The following is a 21,493-nucleotide window of genomic DNA, read 5'->3' as shown; positions in this document are numbered from 1 at the left end:
TAAACAGCAATATGTTACGGTTTCTTGGGCACACGTCCTGCAACAGGCATATGTTGGTGGTGGCAGGGGTATCGTGGTGTATGGACAATCCAGCTTTGATCAGCGGTCTCCTGACACAAATCCTGCAATCGGGCACTACCTAGTGGTAGCAGGGATAGCCGCAGTGTGTGAGATAAAAAAGGTTTGTCCGGCAGTAATAATGGTCTAGATGTGAGGCTAACGCGTTTCTCGGCCTTACAATCACTGGCCGTTTCCTCAGAGGCCGGACAAACCTTTTTTTCCAAAAACGGCTCAAAAGGCAGACCCTGGGTCCCCCCCACCAGCCTCATCACTGTGCCCAATACCACCTATTGACTCACACCAACCCCACCACGCGGCTCTCCGCATCGCATAACACCACCAAAGAACGTCGACGGGCGCGCGGCTGCCAGACACTCTGCAGGCTCGCGGAGGTGTCACGTAACATCCAGCTAACACCTGGGATTTACAGCCGAAGCTGCAAAGAACCACAGGACAATCCACACCTATCAGTAGGTACAAAGATTCCAGAGACAGAGCGGGACGCCGCTACTGCACTAAGTACTGGACTTTATTCACACCCCACATCCCGGTTCAGTAAGACTGTAGACCATAGCTCCAGCAGGGGAATGTGCAGGAGTAAAGACCGCACGGAAAGGAGCCCCCTGAAAGGGTACACCCACTTCCCAACCGAGGATCACAACACTTATCTGCTAATCCCCACACCATACAACGAAACTACCTAGGGAAGCATTGTGCCTTACCCAATAAAAGGTTGGATCCTACACTTATTGTCTGCCTCATTTGTATTCACCCACGTACACCCACAAACATCTATGCATCAGCCACATACCCACACTTCCATTTCCCCAACAACCCCACATTTCCACTCCCTTCCTATCCCACAACCCCCCCCCTTTTTTTTTTCACCTCCCCCCCTTTTTTTTTTTCAACTTCCCCTTTTCCCACACACACACCCTTAGGAGCGCACGAGCACCACATATTCCTCCATTTGAACCAACAGGCACAGGTACTCCTGTTTTCACGCTGCTGCACCTACCATTTCCTCGTCCCCCCTCCCTAACCCCACCACCACACCACAATTGTGAAGCGCGGACCACCCCCCCTCATTTATATCTAATGTGTAAGGGGCAGTACTGTGTGGCATAATTGAGATGGGGCACTAATACTGCGTGGCATAATTTGTATAAGGGGCACTGTGTTAGGGTATATGTATGTTTTTGAGGGCTGACTAATATATATATATATATATATATATATATATATATATATATATATATGCAAAAGAAAAAGGGAGAGCGCACATATCAGTAAACTGGTAACACTTTAATCAAAAAAAGCATAGCTCACACACATTTAAAGCTGAATGTAACGGCATGTCACTCAGCCTCCTCAATCCGCCTTTGTCTCCACGACATATAGCGACTATCACGGAGCTGGTCAGTATATCCACGCCGTGCTGCCACACGGATGTCAGGCAGGGAAATCCTCGCTGGGACCAGCGTTTGATGTCACCACGATCTCCGTAAAGCAAGCCACGACCAACGCGTTTCGTCACTATCGGGACTTCATCAAGGAGTGTGGCTTATTCTGAGAACTGATCGACTTTTATACTCATCTCTTAATTACTAATCAACATTGTTTAATTCCTAATACTCACAAAAAAAAATTTCTATATAATAAAACAGGCGCATACGGCACCATATTACACACAGTTTTTTTTTTAAAAAAAAAACTATATATTACATAATGATACATAGATGGTTACAAGTGCTCTGATTATCAACATTAATTAGTTCTCATTAATCATACAAATGATTCATATAATCCAATTTGTGTTTTCAACAGCATATTACACACAATTGGACTAGACATAAAAGGCCAAATATAGTACATACTAATATATGATGGATTACAAGACCCAATAATCACAGATGTTCATTGTTTTAAGACATTCCGATTCAATATCCATTAAAAATCATCATATTAAAAATATTAAATCCAACTATATATATAAATAATTAAAAATATATCTATAAAAATAGACATAAGAATAATTTAAGCAGTATGATAAAAACATAAATATATCAATAATTACTAAAAACCACTACATCAAATCCATGTCTTAACATCGCAACTACCTTCAGTGTATAAATATAATAAATAAAGTATAAATCCAAAAAACAAACATTTCACTGCAGGAAAAATTATTAACCCTTTCCAAAATGACAACACTGGAGCCTGTAGCTCAACAACAATGTGTCAAAGGGGAAACAATCAACCATACAGACTCAATGCAGAAATGGTGTAAAATCATAAGTTTCATTAAGTCCAAACGGAGCCAGTGTATTCAGAGAGTATATCCAAAAAGTCTCTCTCTTTGATAGTAATCTTAAAATATCCCCTCCTCTTTCATCTAACCTAACATGCTCAATAGCCTTAAATGTGAAATTTTCTAACTTGGAATTACAACACGTAGAAAAGTGTCTTGGTACACTATGATTTTGAATATTATTTATAATGCTTCTAGTATGCTCTAACACTAATTTTCAATGGACGTTTTGTTTTTCCGATATAACATTTGCCGCATTTGCACTCCAACATATATATAACGTGAGTGGTCATACAACTCATACGACTTTTTATTTCCCACGATTTACTTTTATTATAATTCCAAATTTTATTCCTTTCTCTACTTACAAATGTACATATTTTACACTTATTACACGGAAAAAATCCATTCCCCCGCCCTAACCAAGTATCATTAGTAATCAGTTCTTTACAAAGTCCATAATCCAATAATGTTCTAACCTCATCCACAATCCTATTCCTTGGATCATCTACTATTTTAGAATAGGTTTCATGATCATTCAGTAGTCGATAAGACTCTTCTAAATAATCTTCTATATCTACGATAACGATCAACCCCCTCCCCCCCTTTTCAGCATTTTTTATTACAATATTATTGTTTTTCTCCAAGTTTTTAATGGCTGATCTTTCATCTTTTTTAATATTATCTTTACCTTTCCCTTTACTATTAACTAGTTTCTCAAAATCTTTTTTAATGAGATTAAAATAAGTATCAAAACTACCTCTCGATTCTATTGGATAAAAATTTGATTTGGCTTTTAAGCCAGTATTTTGTAAATTATTCGATACAGATTCCTCCGATCTCAAATTATTTCTCATAAAATGTCTCTTTAACGTTAAAGATCTAATAAATTTATTCGCATCCACAAATAGTTCAAAACCATTAGGTCCACTATTCGGAGCAAACTATAAACCTTTTGACAGTAAATTATTTTCACTTGGACTTAATTCATACTTGGAAAGATTGAAGATACCGCTTACTATTGATGCATTCCTCTCCTTAACTTGTTTCCTCTTTCCACCTCTTTTTACCTCGCCTAGTACTTCTTGTTTCCTCTTTAAATTCCTCATTGGACTGTTTGAGGTCTCGTCTTCAATCAATCTATATATGTGCAGTTTAAAGAGGACTAACTCTGGATTTAATATGAACTTGCATGAGTCATAAAGTTTGACACTTGCTCAGACTGTGAGATTAAAAGGATACTTTTTGTAGCTTTCACACAGGCTTTTGGCAGACTGCCAATTTCCACTGCAGCCAGCCCTTGAACCTGTGTAATGTTAGTCCCCGTTTTTAGGGATTGTGTGGCCCTGATTAAGTTCAAACCTAATCCTGGTTGGACTACACCGCCATGCCAAATTTGGTGCTGCTGGGTCCAAAACTTTGGCCGTGAATAAAAGACAGACGCTTATTATATAGATGTATAACCTTAACTGGGGACATGGGTACGGGGTGCCGGCAGTCAGAATCCCAACCCCAGCATCCCAATAGGTATAGGACACCTGTCGGTATGTATCCTAACTCTCCCCCTCTCCCTAACCCTCCCTCCCCGGTGCCTGAACCTAACCCTCCCCGCACCCCAATTCTATCCTTCCTCCCTTAGTGCCTAACCTAACTCTCCCCCTAGTGCCTAACGCTAACCCACCCCAACCCTGCAACTTACCCTCGGGATTCCGGCGGTCGGGATATTGACCGCAGCCCTTAACTGGGTAGTGGACTAGACAGATTTTAAGATGTTAAAGCCCTCTCGTATGAATAGTCCATAAAGGTGTAAAATTGTGCCTCTGCAAGAACGCCGAGGTTTGGTCATCAGGTTTTATTGACATTACATTTACGTGCAAAATTTGCATGGAACTATAGCAACCTAACATCCATTAGCTTTTGTATGTCTAGTACAATTACGTAATGGAAAAGTGTCTGGTTGCTATGGTTTTTCACATTTCCAACTAAATTATGTTATCAAATAAGCCCTATTGCCTAGTGTCTTACACCTTTGTTCCTTCTGATCTCATAATGTGGAAACTATATATGTGAAAACCTATTGGGCATTGTAATTATTTTGTTTTATTTTTGTATTTCTCTTTCTGCCTTGCTTTGTTGAATGCAGACAATGCTTGTTTACATTTACCCAACATTCCCTACTCACCAGACATGTTCATATGTATAATTGTGAATATGTTCATTGTGTATAATTTTCATCCAGTAAAGTACCTTTCTTCTTCATGGTCCATAGGGCTCCACAGGGAGACCTTGGGGTGTAGGTGGTGGTTGAGGACTGGGCACCACACAGATAAAAGCTTTTAGCTCTCAGAATGCACTGGACCAACCCCCTATACCCCACTCCTGAGCCAGATGCACCTACGTTTCGTCGGTGCCCGGCCGGAGTCGGGTCACCATTATGCAGTGAGCTGTTTAGGCAGCACTTAGGCTTATTATTTTAGTTTCATTTTACTTCATCCTGAGCGTGCAGTAGCAGACTGTCATAGCGACATCTGCGCTGCCACCCCGTCACCCCTCCGGGCGCTGCAACGCCAGCTTCGGCTGGGGATTTCGGCGGGTATTCCGGGGTCCTTGTCCGCTGGCCCCGCGGACGGACCCAGACTGCAGCCCGGATGCAAGGGGGTAGGTAAGGTGGGTCATCGCTTGCGGTGACCCGCTGATGGCAGTCATACCTCCGGTCTCAGGTCAGACCGGAGGAGCTGAGAGTGAACACAGGCTTTGTCCAAAGTGATCCACCAGGCCACCAGGGTACAGAGCGGGAATCCAGCGTCCCAGTGTTTAAAAAATCGGCATGGGGAGGTCAGCTTTCCCCATTAAAGCGACCCCTCCCCTCAGGGCGCCATTCCTCTCAGATCTCGCTTCCCTGAACTGCTCTCCTCCTCCGACCACACCGCCTCAGAGGTCTCCGGCTGCCATTTTCTCCAGGCTCAGCCACAACTCTCTCAGGAAAACACAGGATCCGGTCCCCCTACATACCTCTCCCTGGAGTCAGGTTATGTAGTGCTATAGCCTGCCAGATGTTGAGTTACTGACCACAGAATCTGTGTAGTTGATTGTAGTACTATTCTGCAGTCATATTGTATTTCTGCATTGTATGTGACTTACACTAGTGCTGTCTGTCTATTTCTCTATACTGTCAGTATATATCTTTCCCTTTTTTTCTGACTTTGCCCTAACCCTGTAAACAGGTGTTTTCAGGGTTTTTCCCAGTACCTCACATCTCTACAATACATTTATAGGTGAGGGTGGTCACATACAGTTGGTTACTGCACAGTGCCATATTTGTGCTGCGCGCTCCTGCAGCTTGCCCAAGCCTAAGACAGAACAGTGTATTGCATTCCTACTTGTATCCTACATACCCAGTGGTTGCATTACACCCAGTGCCTTATTGTGTGCTATACTACTCTACAGCTATGTCTAGCAAAGGCAAGAGTAGCAAGCAAGCATCTGCACCCATACTGCTATCATGCAAATTATGTTCTGCAGGCTTAAGTGAGGAGGATTCGATACAAGATGGGTTGTGTTAAGTGTTATACTCCACCAGGCCCATCAGAACCCCCAGCTCCTGCACAAGAGCCCCCTCCCCTGGGCTTTTTTTTATCAGGTGCTGGCTACTATTGCGGACCGCCTAGCGGTACCGGGGATAATTCCCCCTATGGGGTTACCACAACCGGTTCAGGCAATACAGGTACCTCCTGTGCCCCTCCATGGGTAGACGTACTCTAGCTCAGTACAGAGTCTGGTGGCTACCTCTACAGCCTTTCATACCATGTTGCAAAGTGAGAAGCCCCTACCCAGTAAACCACCTAAGCTTCCTGTGTTATCTCCACAGTCCACGCAGCTCTCAGATTCTGAAGTGTCATCTGAGGAGGCAGAAGATGCCGATCTCTCTAACACTGACTCCCCTCAGGGGAGGACAAGAGTCAGTCTAAAATTAATATTCCTCCCTTGGTGCGAGCTATTAGATCCATCTTAATAGAAGATGATGAGCCAGCCCCTAAATCAAAGCACCCACTGTTTAAACAGAAAGTGGCTTCAGCAGAATTCCCTCTATCGGATCAATTAGCTGAACACATGGCAGCAGCCTGGCAGACTCCTGTTAAGAGGTTTCAGCCCCAAAAACATCTGACCTTTTCCTGCGGCTCACTGTTCAAAATGGGAGACTCCTCCTGCGGTGGATTTGCATGTTACCTATTTAATTAAAAGTGCTACGTTACCTATCCCTACAGTATCCTCTTTGAAGGACCCTACAGATAGAAAGGTTAAATCTTGCTTTAAATCGATATACTCTTTCAGGGGCTGTTGCCCGTCCGACCATGGCTAAAGCTATAGAGAGCTTGAAGACTCTTTTCCCTCAGATGCTTCTAGGGATCAGATGTCTTTCGTTGCTCACATACGAGATGCAGCTTCTGATATTGGAGAAGCGACATTGGATGCCAATCTCCTAACCTCCAGAGTCTCGGCCACGGCAGTGTCTGCCCGCCGTACCCTGTGGCTACGCTCATGGAAGGCAGATGCGGACTCCAAGAAAGGCCTAGAAGTGTTACCCTACAATGGGGAGATCTTGTTTGGCCTTGACAAGATTGTAACCACATTGGCGCATCAACTGCATTTCTGTCTTCAGCAACTACTACTGCAAAGCCTCGGACTACATCTTTTAGGTCCTTTTTTAGGCAGTCGGTTTCCACTAGTGCTGCCAAGCCCAGGACCAAGCAGGCCTGGACCTCTAGACATCCTGCTTCAAAATCAGAGGATAAGCCCTCAGCCTGACTGGACAGGCCTCCCTCTGGGGGATCCCAGAGTGGGAGGTCGACCTCAGTTTGCCCAGTGCTGATGTCAAACCACCACGGATGCTCGGGAAAGAGAAGCGGTCTCTCACAGGTACGCCCTCTCATTTCTTTGATGGCCACCCCACCGGTTTTTCTACACAGCCCTCCTACAGACCCAAGCAAGGCCTTACAAATCCAGAAAGCCATACAGTACTTGCTGCAAGCAGGGGTAATTGTGCCAGTCCCGCTATCTCAGCGGGGGACCGGTTACTATTCTGCTCTTTCTGGTTCAAAAGCCGACTGGGTCCCATTGGCCTATCCTCAACCTCAAATCCCTGAACAAATTTCTCAGGGTACCCAGGTTCAGGATGGAAACCCTACGCTCTATCATCCTAGCTATGGAGCCTGGGGACTTTATGGTATCTCTGGATATTCAGGACGCGTACCTACATGTACCTATAGCGCCATCACATCATCGATATCTCCGGTTTGCTATACTGCAGCAAAACTTCCAATTTCAGGCTCTGCCCTTTGGACTATGCACAGCTCCACGGGTGTTTACCAAAATTATGGCTGTCATGGTGGCCCACTTGTGTGGTCCGATTGTTACCATATCTGGATGAGCCCCTGCTCTTAGCAGGGTCCCCAGAAGTGCTTCAACGCCATCTACGGCTAACCATTGCTTTCCTGCACAAGCACAGATGGTTAATCAACTGGAAAAAGTCCTCCCTGAATCCGTCACAGAGAATGATTCATCTGGGAGCCCTGCTGAATTCTCAGGATCAGAGAATCTTTCTGGCATTAGACAAGATCTCAACACTCCGAGTGCACAGGTGTCGATCCACTCAGTGATGCAGATTCTGGGATCTATGGTGTCCACCTTCGACATGGTGGAGTATGCTCCGTTCCATTCCAGGCCTTTGCAGAGGTTGAACCTCTCCAGGTGGAATGGGTTACCCCATCGGATCAAAGCTCAGACAATGGTACACTCTCCGGAGGTGTGTCTGTCCCTCTCTTGGTGGCTACAGATATCTCCTCTAACCAAGGCTCGCCCCTTTTGGAACCTGGACTGGGTACTCCTAACAACGGATGCCAGTCTCCAAGGCTGGGGCGCAGTGACCAGTCCACACTCCTTTCAGGGTCGCTGGAAATCGGTCGAATCAGCCTTGCCAATCAACGTATTGGAACTTCGAGCTGTCTACAGGGCCCTCATGCTGGCCCAGAACATACTTCACGGAAAACCTGTACAGGTACAGTCTGACAATGCCACAACAGTGACTTATATCAACCATCAAGGAGGCACTCAAAGTCGGGCAGTGATGACAGAAGTGTCATGCAGTCTGACATGGGCCGAGGGTCACCTCCCGGCCATCTCTGTGGTGTTCATTCCGGGAGTTCTCAATTGGGAAGCAGACTTCCTCAGCCGTCAACAACGTGCATCCTGGGGAAGGTCTCTTCAACAAGAGGTTTTTCAACTCCTAGTGAGCAGGTGGGGCCTCCCAGAGGTAGACCTCATGGCCTCCCTACACAATCACAAACTGCCAGTGTACGGGTCCAGAACAAAAGATGCCGAGACAACCCTTGTAGGTGCATTATCAGTGAAGTGGACCTTCCAGTTTGCGTACCTATTCCCTCCAGTCTCCTTTCTTCCTCAAGTTCTTCGGAAGTTCAAACAACCACCATCTCCACCCCAAAGTCTCCCTGTGGACCCTATGGACTTAAGAAAGAGAGTTAACAAAGGTAAGTTTTACCATAACTCTCATTTTTCTCAGTAAAGCAATTATTAAAAATAAGAGTTCTTAATTTCATATTCATCCTTTAACAAACAGTAATCCATGTTTTCTGAGATTACATATAATTTATTTGGACTACACCTATAGTGCTTTGTATTAATGTAAGGAGTTATTTAGATTTATGCTATTATTAATGCTACTACAGTATATTTCAATCCTATCTAGTACTTTGTCAGGCTCATATAATATTAGGTTGGACTAAGCGCAGTTGTCTCTGCTTTTTACACCATGCCTCTATAATATGTATATTTTGTTGTCTGCCACGGCATTGATGATAACATTTGTCTGTTTCCTGAGGATTTTATGGTCTAATATGGGCCTCTAACACTTTCATTACAGGTCTGTGATGTTCTATCATAGTATTGGCCAAATGGGTATGAATAGCCAGTATAGATTTGTTTAAAATGTCCTCTGTCACTGACTCGTATGCTTGTATTTATATTTCTCCTTTGTAGAGCAGCTGGTCATACACTAATAGATGTAAATTATTTCTCTGCATTACCAAACACTCTTAGGAACATTCTTTGAACTTTCTGATCTTTTGCACCCAATCTCCTCTGCTTGTACTGTACCACTTCATTCAGTTTGCTTGTTTCTCCTTCTGCAGAGCATCTTCCGAGTGGTGTTCCATGATCGGCGCCTACAGTACTCCGAGCACCAGCAGCTGGAAGGCTGGAGGTGGAACAGGCCTGGGGACAGAATACTTGACATCGGTAATATGAGTAATTGCGATATACAGAACTGAATTTGAAATGAACTCCTTAATGGGAACAAAAACATTGATTTAGGGGAGAAAGAGAAGTTCAGCAGTTAGGTTTCTGGCCACCTGAAAATTACATTGAAAGACTTGCAGGACCCGGTTTGGATCCCAGTGACTTGGCATGATCACTTTGTTCATCTGTGTCTCTGGCATTCAAAACAAAACTGGTTCATTGGAAACTGTTCCAATCCATTGAGAGAAAGTCATTCTGTAAATTGGGCTGTCAGGGCTTTCTCTGTAGTAAAGTGTGGGTTAAGGGCAGTTCTTCAACTCAAGACGTCTGAACAGTCCAGGTCTTAAGGATATAAATGCTTAAGCACATATGACTTAATTAGTACCTAATGCTGGGTACACACTGGTAAATATATTAGCCAATCAATTGATCGGCCAATATATCGTGTGCCCGTCTGCCATTGTGCACCAGTGATATGTCTGTGAACGACGTCATTCAGACATATCGCGTCAGCTGTACTGCACAGCTGATTTCAGATATATCCGCCGACCGCCCATACACTTGCAGTGGCAGCCGCTTGGAGGGGACCCGTGGCAGGATAACAGATGATATTCAGTGTGTATGAACAACCGTCATCTACAGATCGAGTTACAGTATATGCAGATATATCTGTTAGGTGTGTACCCAGCTTAAAGTTTTGTGGTTTAAGCTTCTGTGCTTCAGCATGGATATCCTTAAAACCTTGGAATGATAATATGCCTTGAGGACCGAGTTTGAGAAGCAGTGGTTCCAGATCTAATCATTGTAGATTAATACAGGTTTAAAGAAGGTGGAGTTGTAAATTAAACATGATGAGCTGCATTACTGATGAGTAACCTGCTTATGAAAAACACATTTTCTTGGCTCTTCAGCCCCAAGATAGTTAATTATTTGGGCCCAAGATCTATATCCATTTTGATAATAATAATTGCAACAAACTTAGATACACTATTACAAATAACTGAGATATGTCAGGACAGATTGTTTGATGCATTCTTCACTGTAAAGGCTTTAATTATTATAATTGTTGTGTTTATAGATATCCCCATGTCTGTGGGTATTATTGACCCGCGAGCAAATCCAACCCAGCTTAACACTGTTGAATTTCTCTGGGATCCTGCAAAGAGGACATCTGTGTTTATTCAAGTAAGGATCTAAAACAGGGGTCAGGGAACTTTTTTACTTTTTTATCCCAAAATATAGTTAGATACACCGACGTTACCCCCTTGATTTGAAAGGAAGGAAATCATATAGTAGTGCCCCCATATAATGCCCCTGTAGTGCCGCTTGTACAAAAAAAAAACACTTACCTTAATCCCAGCTCCTGCGTCCGCTACCGTCCTGTCCGCCCGACTGCTCCTCGGAACTATGGGAGAGACGTCATGACGTTTCTCCCATAGTGCGCATGGAGAGTGGTGGAAACTGGAGTTCAGAAGAGAACTCCAGCCTCCGGCTAGGGAAGGAGCCGGGCGCCCGCTGGTTATATCATCTCAGCGGGCGTCCGGCTTAGAGCCTCCCTGCGGCACAGCCGGGAATGCATATGAATCATTCTATATTATAGAATGGTTCATATGCATGCCTGGCTGTCCGTCCATTACCCCCAGGAATTTAATTTTTACCCCATGTGGGGTAATTTACCCCTGTTCCCTGACCACTGATCTAAAAGTTACACAATGCATATGCACTGTGCCCATTTCCTATCCGAACGCTAGTTTTCTCTTAGTGGCCAGCATTCCTAGACACATTTTCCATGCCTAATGAGTGAGTGTTTTGGTTTAGCCCACAAAAATGGCTGCTTCATTGTGTGTCCGAATATGATCTGACCCTGTAAGTGCCACGTAAATTATGTCCTTGCACTACTGCTTCCAGGTATCCACAGTCATAAGTTGTCATTCATTAATAATACATTGCTCTACACTCTGGTTCACACTTGTGTTTAAAGTGCAGGGGAGGGTTACAATAACTATAGTGGGTTAACACGAGTCTTATCTTATAATGAGTTGCAGAAGATCTTATCTCAATCTCCTCTGTTTTATAGAATAGACCCTAGATAAGGTCTGCTCTATAAAATAGTGCACCTGTGACTACCATTACCCTATACACTGTGTCCTTGCATCCCAAAACATGACCTGTCAGCCAGCCTTCTCTATACAAGGATATTGCTGTTATGTAACAATTTCCCCATTATGATTTGTTAATGGGAGCATGATTTCTAATAGATTTCACCTTTGTATACAACAGAAAAAAATACATTTGACTCCTGCCTGCTGCTAGATGCTAAATTTTCTTTTACGCTCACACCCCAGTGTATTGTAATAAACAGAAGTGAGGAAGATTTGTAGGCATGGGTTTCCTGACCATATCTTTCTTTCTCTGTTTTAGGTACACTGCATTAGTACCGAATTTACCATGAGGAAACATGGGGGTGAGAAAGGTGTACCCTTCCGAATCCAAATAGATACTTTCAAAGAGAACGAGAATGGAGAATATACAGAGCACCTGCACTCAGCTAGCTGTCAGATCAAAGTCTTCAAGGTATGGAAAGGTTCCGCACCCTGTAAGAAACAATTACATTCCTGCCGTGTAATCTGAGTTCCCCTCAGTGCCTAGTTTTTCAGTTCAGAAAAGTGTTATCCAGATCTTCATGGTATTTGATTTTTAGTTTCACTGTCATATGAAAGGCTGATGGTAATCAAATTAGAAGTTCATTGCTATAATCAGATATAAAAGTGAAGTGATGAAGTAGAAAATAAAATAAGTTTTATAAGTTAAAAGTTTTTACTGTTTTGGAAATACCATTTTCAGCAAATACACAGGAGGAGTAGATTTTAGACGAGCAGAAATTCCTGTAAGTGTAGACTGAGGGTCCTTCAACTCTGGTCACATATAGTATGTTACCGCAGATAATGTTGTCTTCATTTCAGTAGCTCATTCTAGGAATTGTACTCCTCTACAAGGCTGCAACTGGTCTGACTGCTATTCTGCTACAATGATTTTCATGCCAGACATAAGCTTTTTGCCTCAGGCATTTTTCCTTCATTTAAATATAAATGACAGTTCTCCAGGCCTGAACATTCAACCAGTGCTGGCTGCACTACATTGGCTCCTGTCCACCAAATATTTGGGAAAAGGGGTTGTACAGTAATCTGGAACAAGAGCTCATGCCTGCACCCACCTGCCTGCAGTTTTGTTCTTTGTTCTCTCTGCAATAATTTTTATCCTGTTGACGTTAAATGAAGGTGGAAAAGGGTTAATTGTGTTTCATTGCCACGACCTTGCGTGCAAATGTCTAGAGAAAGCAGGGAACCCAGGACAGTTGCCAAATTTATTAAGCAATGATTTGTTAGCTTTGTCTTTTCATTCATTTCTTAGTATCAGTGATCTGCCCATCCCATGTCACCTTCAGTGTAAGGCACATGTTGTGAGTTTTTACCAACTCGGCACAGCCTTTAAAAATGGGTCACGTTTCTCTAAGTGTTTTTAGTCATGCTGATTTATGGGCATTTGCTTAGTGATCTGAAACCTTTCCATTATGTTACGTTTGTAATACTTTGGCAGTACCACTGTGCATTGCATCATTAGAACCAAAATTGCAGCAATGTTTTTTTTTTTTTTTATTATTATTATTATTATTAGATGCCATAGGGGCTATATAGTTGCAGGCCATTTTGGGGTTATCATAGTAATATTGCATAGATAAAAGTGACAAATGCAACATAAAAGTCTGAACAGAGTTGATTGGATCATTATCTGACATGTTAGTAAATGTGGTGGGATGATGACCGCAGATGAATACGATCAGCTTGTGTGTGTGACTATGACTCAGTTAAAATGATCAGGCTTTTGATATGCTGTATGGCTGGAGATTGTCCTATAGGGTCACCTACTAGTAGGTTCACACTGGTCCTTTTGCTCATTACAAATTTATTTCTTATCATTTATATAGGGGGAGATATATTAACCACCAAAGCGGCATCAGCGCACGTTATGTGCTCTGATACAGTTTCTCCCTATGCGCCCCTGTCATTATCGGCGCTGCTATCTACAAGGTAGCAGCGCTGATAGACAGGGCTATGCATGAACGGTCAGTTCGCCTGACCATTCCGCCCGTTGCAGCTGTCACTATCGATAGCTACAGCCTGGCGATGCCCTATCCCCACAGCAGGGACAGGGCTGTCCCTGTTGAGGGGGCTGCTGGCTCCAGGCTGCACGTGGGATCTCGCGAAACTTGCGAGATCCCGCGTAACGTACGAGATCCCGCGTATGCTCGGTGGAGCTGGCCAGGACTGAGACACAGCGCATCAGCACTAGGCAGATGCACTGGTCTCTTGCGGGGATCGCCAGAGGGGGGAGTTATCACTTCCCCCTGCTCCGGTCGATGAGATATTAATACATCTCATAGTTGGTGCTTCCTACTTCGCCTTGGTAATGAGGCTAAGCAGGAAGCAAGCTATAATACATCTCCCCCATAGTGCCATCCTATACCTTTTATGCTTTACAATTGGGAACAAAACAGTAATAAAATTAGATTGGGTAATAACAGACAAATTAAGAGGTAAGAGGGCCTGCTGTCAAGCTTACACAAGGCTAAGTGCTACATATTGCATATTGGTCCAGCCAGGTTGCAGGGGTTGTTGGTGGGCTGTATGAACCAGTCACACAGAAATATTGGCCTACGGCCAGGGGGATGTGTGAGTGTAGAAAAAGAAAATATATAAAGTTGTGTGGGGACTGCATTTATTAACATTACTTATATACTGTACTGCCAGCATCTTAAAAATGCCAAGTGACAGGAATGGTCCATGTATGGCCAGATTAACAATAGAAGTAGATCTGTCTTGTACTCTGTGTTTTCATTTCTTATCCTCAAAGAAAAAAACCACTGCAGGATACTTATGTTGGGTACACACATTTAACGATGTGTACCCAACCGATGTCTCGTGTGAAGGGTCCCGGCATCGGCAAGTGCGTACACACTTGCTGATGCCGGGAGCGATGTTGTGACACCGGTGGCCATGCTGCATTCGGCAGCATGGCCCCCACTGGCTAGTGATGTTCGCTCACGACGCGCGTGAGTGCGCATTGTCAGCGGGTACACACTTCCCGATGTGGATGACATATCAACCAGTGTGTATCTGACTTTAGTCTGCTCAACCAGAGCGGTGACTTCTGGAACATGCTTAGTGTGTGTCTTACATCTAATACTAAGATATTCCTTTTCCTGAGGACTTTAGTGACCTTTTGTGAAGGACAATGTAAGCAGTTACCTAAGGAATTTATTAAGCTCCAGGATTTATTCATTTTAATTGTGTGTTAATTTACTGTTTTAGAGAACATTACATTGTTTTGAACCGTGAACCTGCTTGTTGCTGGTTTTTAACCATTTAGATTATTTGCAGAAACTTAGGCCTTGGTCTTCTGAAGATAAAATAAAGTTTATTATTACAGACTTGTACTACAACTTTCTAATATATTCACATTGCTCCCACTCATTGTGCCTTTACTACACAGGAGTCATTTTTAATTACTTCAACAACTTGGAATTGAGGCATAAATGAACACAGCAATGCTATTGTATACGGTATAGGTGCGCAGCAGTGGAACTTACTACTTGCTTAATTCCTCAAAAACAGGCTTGTGGTTAAAAGGTGCATTTGTTTTATTGTCATGTAATTCTTATTGTATCTAATAAACGTGTAGCCTAAAGGAGCCGACCGAAAGCAGAAAACTGACCGGGAAAAGATGGAGAAGCGAACGCCACTAGAGAAGGAGAAATATCAGCCTTCCTATGAGACCACAATCCTCACAGAGGTAAACAACTTGTGTCTAATTTATTGCTGCCATCACACCCCAAATGGTTTTCACCTTTACAGACACATTTTACAATCTAAAAACAGTATTCTCTATGCTTCCGACTTGTGTCATCCTGCTAAACCTCCCCTGACTGCCGTGCAGTAACGTTCAGCCCCACTAGTAATGGGTTATCCCATTCTTATTAGATCTTCAAATATACTACAGTAGATGGTTCCCCTATCTTGAAAGCTGTAGATGATAGAATCATCCACAGTTTTGAGATTTGAAGTCTGGATAAAGCTTTTTTTTCTAAAGTTTGAAATGAAATTATTCTTTAACACGAATCAATAGTCTTTGTGGTTTTCTTTATTGGTTGCTGTTTCTTTTTATGATAGTACCTGCTTTTTAAGGCTGGATTTGATGAAATTACAAATATACAGTTTATCATGTGTCTAATTTGAGTGTAGCTTGAAGTTGTATCTTCCTTGTTACCCACCCACTGACCAATATACATTCTGTGATACTTCCACTTCATCATACTGCATAGGCGGGTCAGCAAGTAATACTACCGGTATGCTGCACTGGGGTGGGCACGCTGATTACAGAGGCAGGAATGCAACATCTAAATAAAAAGCACATAAAAAGCACACCTCAATTCAATGACTGATCATTATATTGCTGACTGGTGAAGTCAGTAAACCTAGTGCTTCAAGGCTTTTTAACCCCCCCCACCACCAAAACTTAATATGAGTCACTGAAACAGAAGGGAAATTGCAGCCCTGAATGTCTAACAATTGATTAGAAAGTATTATTTCTCCTGATAAAGAAGCTATTACTTACAAATAAGCAAATTGAGCGATGGGAAAAGTTCCTCCTTTCCTTCCTTGTATTTGTACAACTTACTAAGCAGCATCTGAAACATATAGTAACCCAATGGAAGAAATGGAATTATTAGGGCTACCTTGGAGTACTTCAAAGAAATTAAATGATTATGTAAACCTAATTTGACGTATGTTATGTACCGAAGCAAGCAAATGTAGGGAGGTGGGTCAAAATATTGTGCACAGATCAGTTCATGCACAAAGATTTCTCATTTATCTCTGGCACATGGAGGTATCTTGGACTTTTTGCTGTTCAGGCAGCAGTTTTCTTTTCTTTTACTGTATGGACTTCTCTGAGCTCCGCCAGAAGAGGCAAGCTTGGGGCACTCATCAGCGAACTGTCCGCTACTCCCACCTCCAGTTCTCCAGTGTCCCGGCGGGGGTCCCCCCAGCGGGGACATCTTCGCACCTTGTTCTGGCTGCAGGTGCCCAGGACTGCGTTCTGTGCGCCGTGGCCAGAACTAACCCCCCTTTCCTCATTGCTCCAGCCTCTAGCTCTTGTTGTGACTTGCAAAGCCTGGAACTACAAGGGCGGAGGCGGTCCGATCATTTCTAAAGGGGTCACCTGATAAAACATGCATTGACCTGGACCCGGTGCCTGGCAAGAGCTCACAGCGATATTGTAGTGTGTCTGGTCTTCCTTACTGTATAGTGACTGTCCTCTCCGAATTATCGTATGGAGACTGTTGTCTTTCTATCCCTTTAAGGTTATATCCAGTACTCCTTCACATTCTATAATGGTTAGGTGCTGATTCGCTTGGCTGATTGTAATCTTTCTAGGTCCTGTCCCCACTTATCTATGGGGTGCTGCTTTGCTTACTAATTTATGCAGTCACGGTCCTCTTCCTGGATTTTCCAGGTTTGGCAGGCCAGGCTACATTACCACCTACTGACTGTAGATCCAGCTGTCTAATGGGTGGTACATAACGCTAGCCTAGGCTCCCACATGTTGAGTGGGGTCAAACGGCCAGGGTGGTAGATCTGGTCCGGGCAGTTGATGGTTCTGTCCTTCTTATCACAACGGTTAGGTTGTGCTAAACCTATTCTGTCCTCTTGTTAGTGGTGGCTGCCTGCTGCTATGAATATAATGGTCCCGTTCCTTTAGTTGTGTGGGTGTCTCCTGTGGGCTTTTTTAGTTATAAACTGAAGTCCAAGATGGTAGAAGGGTGTATAGGGTGAAGAGATGGCAGCAAACAAGTTTATTTTACAGAAGTGCCTTTTCCAGGACAACGCCCTCTACACCCATGGTAGTTCAGTCTTCTCCAGATGGATCCAGAGAAATGCTTTTAACCGTAACTACCCAGAATCCACTTATGTACTGACCAATTGCTTGAAGAGTCTTCTTTCTAATAGAATGTCCTAAAAATGACACCCATAAGGCAATGTTTGGAAACTATGGAGTGATGACAGTCCTGGTGCTTTGCAAAGATCACCTGGGCTCTGAGCATCGGAAGTCACCACTGTTCTTGGTATTTGCCTGTAATATATGTGGCACCTCATGTAATTTCCTCTTATTGTCCTTTGATTTCACTTCTGATTGTGCAAGCGTGTTGTAAGCAAGCTGCCTCTTCAGGAAGCACACAGAGGTGTTCTGTTTTTCTAACATCCTTTGTTCTAGAAATATATATTGAAATAAAACTAACCCGAACCAGTGTATGTAATTTTTCTTACTTTTTATTTACTGGTTCAGTACACAGCCAGAAGCACAATTTTTTAGTTGATACTAGGAAACCACTGTAGAAAAGATGAAGGATTTGTTCCCAGTACTACTTTGTGAATATACATCCAGAAATGGGTCCTATTGCCATTAAAGCATGACGTTCCCCCATTCATCTGACAGATGTGATTGCTCCCAAAAATATTTATTCGAATGTGATACTTTATTAGCAGAACCTTTGGAACTGCAAAAATATACCTAAAACAAACTTGAGATCTCAAGATGCCCCAAAAGATTTATCCTGGGGCAAATTATTTTGGCAATTTGGCAGAATCTCTTTATTAGATCAACTGAAAATAATCATTAATATGCTCCGTGCACATACTGTACAACCTGTACCTTCAATGTACTTGAGGGCAAGACCTTTCTGTAAACCCTCCTGATGAAAGTCCATAATTTGAGGTATGCCGAAATCTTGTGCCTTCATCAACTTGGATTTGCACCAATATACTGTATATAAACTTCTTATAGCATACTATTTTGAAGAACTATTCTTCCCTGTTTTTAGTAATACTTCACTGACTCTATTCAGTGTACCCTAATTCTTCAATAATGACTGCTCACTCTTCCAGACAGCAGCATGCCATAATCCCACTGAACTTGATGCAGTAAATACAAAATGATGTTATGAAAATTGATGCCTTGACAAAGGTTCAGCAGAACCGAAATATTGGCAAATTATATTGGTATGCTCATAAAGCTGATTAATATTGCCAATACAAAGAAACCTGGAGAGTGCCTTTATTTTTCACCAAAAGAAAAATTGTAACTATATTTCTGGGATACTGACAGTCTACCTAAAGAGCACCCCAGTAAATAAAAACAGTAAGTTGAGAGTGCCGGTCCCCCTGCTACAAATATATATAAAAACAAACACACACACACACTCTGTCAGGTGCATAAATATTGGGACATTGACAGAATATTCATATTTTGGCCTCTATTCACCACCACAATGGCTTTGAAACGGTGTAGGAATTACAACGGTTTCTATATGTGCCTCCCACTTTTTAAGGGGCCAAAAGTAATGGGACAAACTTTGCAGGCAATTACAGCCTAAAGTCTGGAACGCATAGACTTCATCAGACGCTGGGTTTCATCCCGGGTGATGCTCTGCCAGGCCTCTACTGCAAATGTCTTCAGTTCCTGCTTGTTCTTGGGGCATTTCCCTTCAGTTTTGTCTTCATCAAGTGAAATGCATGCTCAATCGGATTCAGGTCAGGGGATTGAATTGGCCATTGTATAACATTCCACTTTTTAGCCTTACAAACTCTTTGGTTGCTTTTGCAGTATGCTTCGGGTCATTGTCCATCTGCACTGTGAAGCGCCGTCCAATGAGTTCTGAAGCATTTGACTAAATATGAGCATATAATATTGCCCGAAACACTTCAGAATTCATTCTGCTGCTTTTGTCAGCAGTCACATCATCAATAAATACAAGGGAACCAGTTCCATTGGCAGCCATACATGCCCATGCCATGACACTACCACCACCATGCTTCACTGATGAGGTGGTATGTTTTGGATCATGAGCAGTTCCTTTCCTTCTCCATACTCTTCTCTTCCCATCACTCTGGTACAAGTTGATATTTGTCTCATCTGTCCATAGGATGTTGTTCCAGAACTGTAATGGCTTTTTTAGATGTTGTTTGGCAAACTCTAATCTGGTCTTCCTGTTTTTGTGGATCACCATTGGTTTACATATTGTGGTGAACCCTCTATATTCACTCTTGTGAAGTCTTCTCTTGATTGTGGACTTTGACACATATACACCTACCTCCTGGAGAGTGTTCTTGATTTGCCCAACTGTTGTGAAAGGGTTTTTCTACTTCAGGGTCCATAGGGTATCCACAGGATACCTTGGGGTATAGGTGTGACGTCAGTCATCGGGCACCATAGAGTTAAGCTTTCAGCCTCCCAGGATGCACTAGGGTCCCCCTCCTATACCCCGCCCCCGAGCCAAGGCACCTCAGTTTAGTTTGGTGCCCGGCTGGAGTCGAGTGCACCTGTTGGAGTGGGGGCTAGAAGAGCCCCTGAAGCTTTTTCTTCATGCAGCTGTGGCTGCACATCTGGATGAACAGCATGGACAGTCAGTCCTGACGTCCATGCTGTCTTCCCTACACCCCCGCTGGTACCAGAACGCCGGTACCGATCCGGGGATGCTGGTGAGCATCTGGGGTCACAGCTAGCGGTGACCCCAGATGTTCCAGACCATGGCCGGATTCAAGGGGGACAGCAAGGTAAGCAGGTGGGTCCCCGCTGTTACATGGGGGCTCCCTGGGGACTGGCTGCAGCGTGGAGCCAGGTATGAACCTGCGCTTCCACTACCCCCTGGGACAGCGGACCGCAGCAGGGCGGTAGCGCTGCGGCGTCCCGGGGGTTAAATGCATGCCAGGGGAGCGCGCCTTCACTGTCTCACAGCCGGCGCCTCCCCCGCTGCACACAGCCCTCTCTGCACATTGCCGACTGGTCCTGTAGCAGCGCTCCTCCCCCAGGCCAGCCTCCTCTCTGCTCCTCGGCGGCCATCTTTCCAACGCATGGTGAACGCTGCTGGAAGCACTGGACGGAAGCATCGTGGTCTGGGTCCCCCCGCATACCTCTCCTCCGATTTGGGTCAGGTCTGTGTATGATGCGCTGTGTCCTACCAGGCCCTGTGTCTGCGTAGTTGAGTGATCAGCGCTGTTAGTGCAGGAATTGATTTTTCTTTTCATTGTATGTGACTGTGCTAGCGCTGCTGCCTGTAACTTTTCTTCTAACTGTCAGCTTTATTACTGTCCCTGTCCTTTCTGCTAAGCCCTTGCGGTGCGGTGCTGCAGGATGGTCTCTCGCCTATTTAATATATAATTGGTGAGAGTGGTCACATACTTGGTGCCATCATGTCTGAAAGTGATTTTCCTCTCCGGCTACAGTGTGCTACGTGTAAAGTACTGTTAGCGGAGGGGGAGGGTAGCGCGGAGGGCCTCTGCCGGCAGTGTTTGTCTATGGCGCGGCCTATTACGGTTACAGCACCGGTACAGGAGCCGCCCTGGGCTTGTTTCGCTCAGGCGCTTATAACCTTAGTGGGCCAGCTAGCTCCGCAGCCCGCGTTTACACAAATGGGTTTGTCCCAGCACTCAGTGGTGTCGTCACCCATGCAGGGTTTCCCACGACAATTGGTGGTACCCCACAGTCTCCCTATTTCCCCGCTCCCGGGTTCTCAGGAGCCAGCGTGGGTTAACTCCCTGACGAGTTCTTTACAGCACTTGTCGGATGTATTGCAAGGGGAGTCTGTGATGCGGCCTCATAAAAGGCCGGTGGCGTCTCTGTCCGCTCCTTATGAGGATGACGAAGGGACGTCTGATGATGGGGAGATTCTGGATCCTTACGATCAGGAACCTTTCC

General features: G+C 44.0%; 1 protein-coding gene across 1 annotated transcript in view; it reads left to right on the top strand.

The window, feature by feature from the left end:
• The window catches only part of TFCP2 (transcription factor CP2), a 111,142-nt gene that overhangs the window by 39,362 nt on the left and 50,287 nt on the right, over positions 1-21,493 (top strand). Inside the window, exons 4-7 of the mRNA XM_088465940.1 lie at positions 9,577-9,682; positions 10,761-10,867; positions 12,104-12,256; positions 15,422-15,532. Of these exons, the coding sequence (XP_088322066.1) occupies positions 9,577-9,682; positions 10,761-10,867; positions 12,104-12,256; positions 15,422-15,532 (477 nt within the window). The remainder of the gene's footprint in view (positions 1-9,576; positions 9,683-10,760; positions 10,868-12,103; positions 12,257-15,421; positions 15,533-21,493) is intronic.

The sequence above is a fragment of the Taudactylus pleione genome, unplaced genomic scaffold (assembly GCF_031769625.1).
Source record: "Taudactylus pleione unplaced genomic scaffold, aTauple2 ptg000065l, whole genome shotgun sequence".
In the NCBI taxonomy this organism is placed as follows: domain Eukaryota; kingdom Metazoa; phylum Chordata; class Amphibia; order Anura; family Myobatrachidae; genus Taudactylus; species Taudactylus pleione.
The sequence above is the reverse complement of the archived record's forward strand: the minus strand, read 5'-3'. Positions and strand labels throughout refer to the sequence as shown.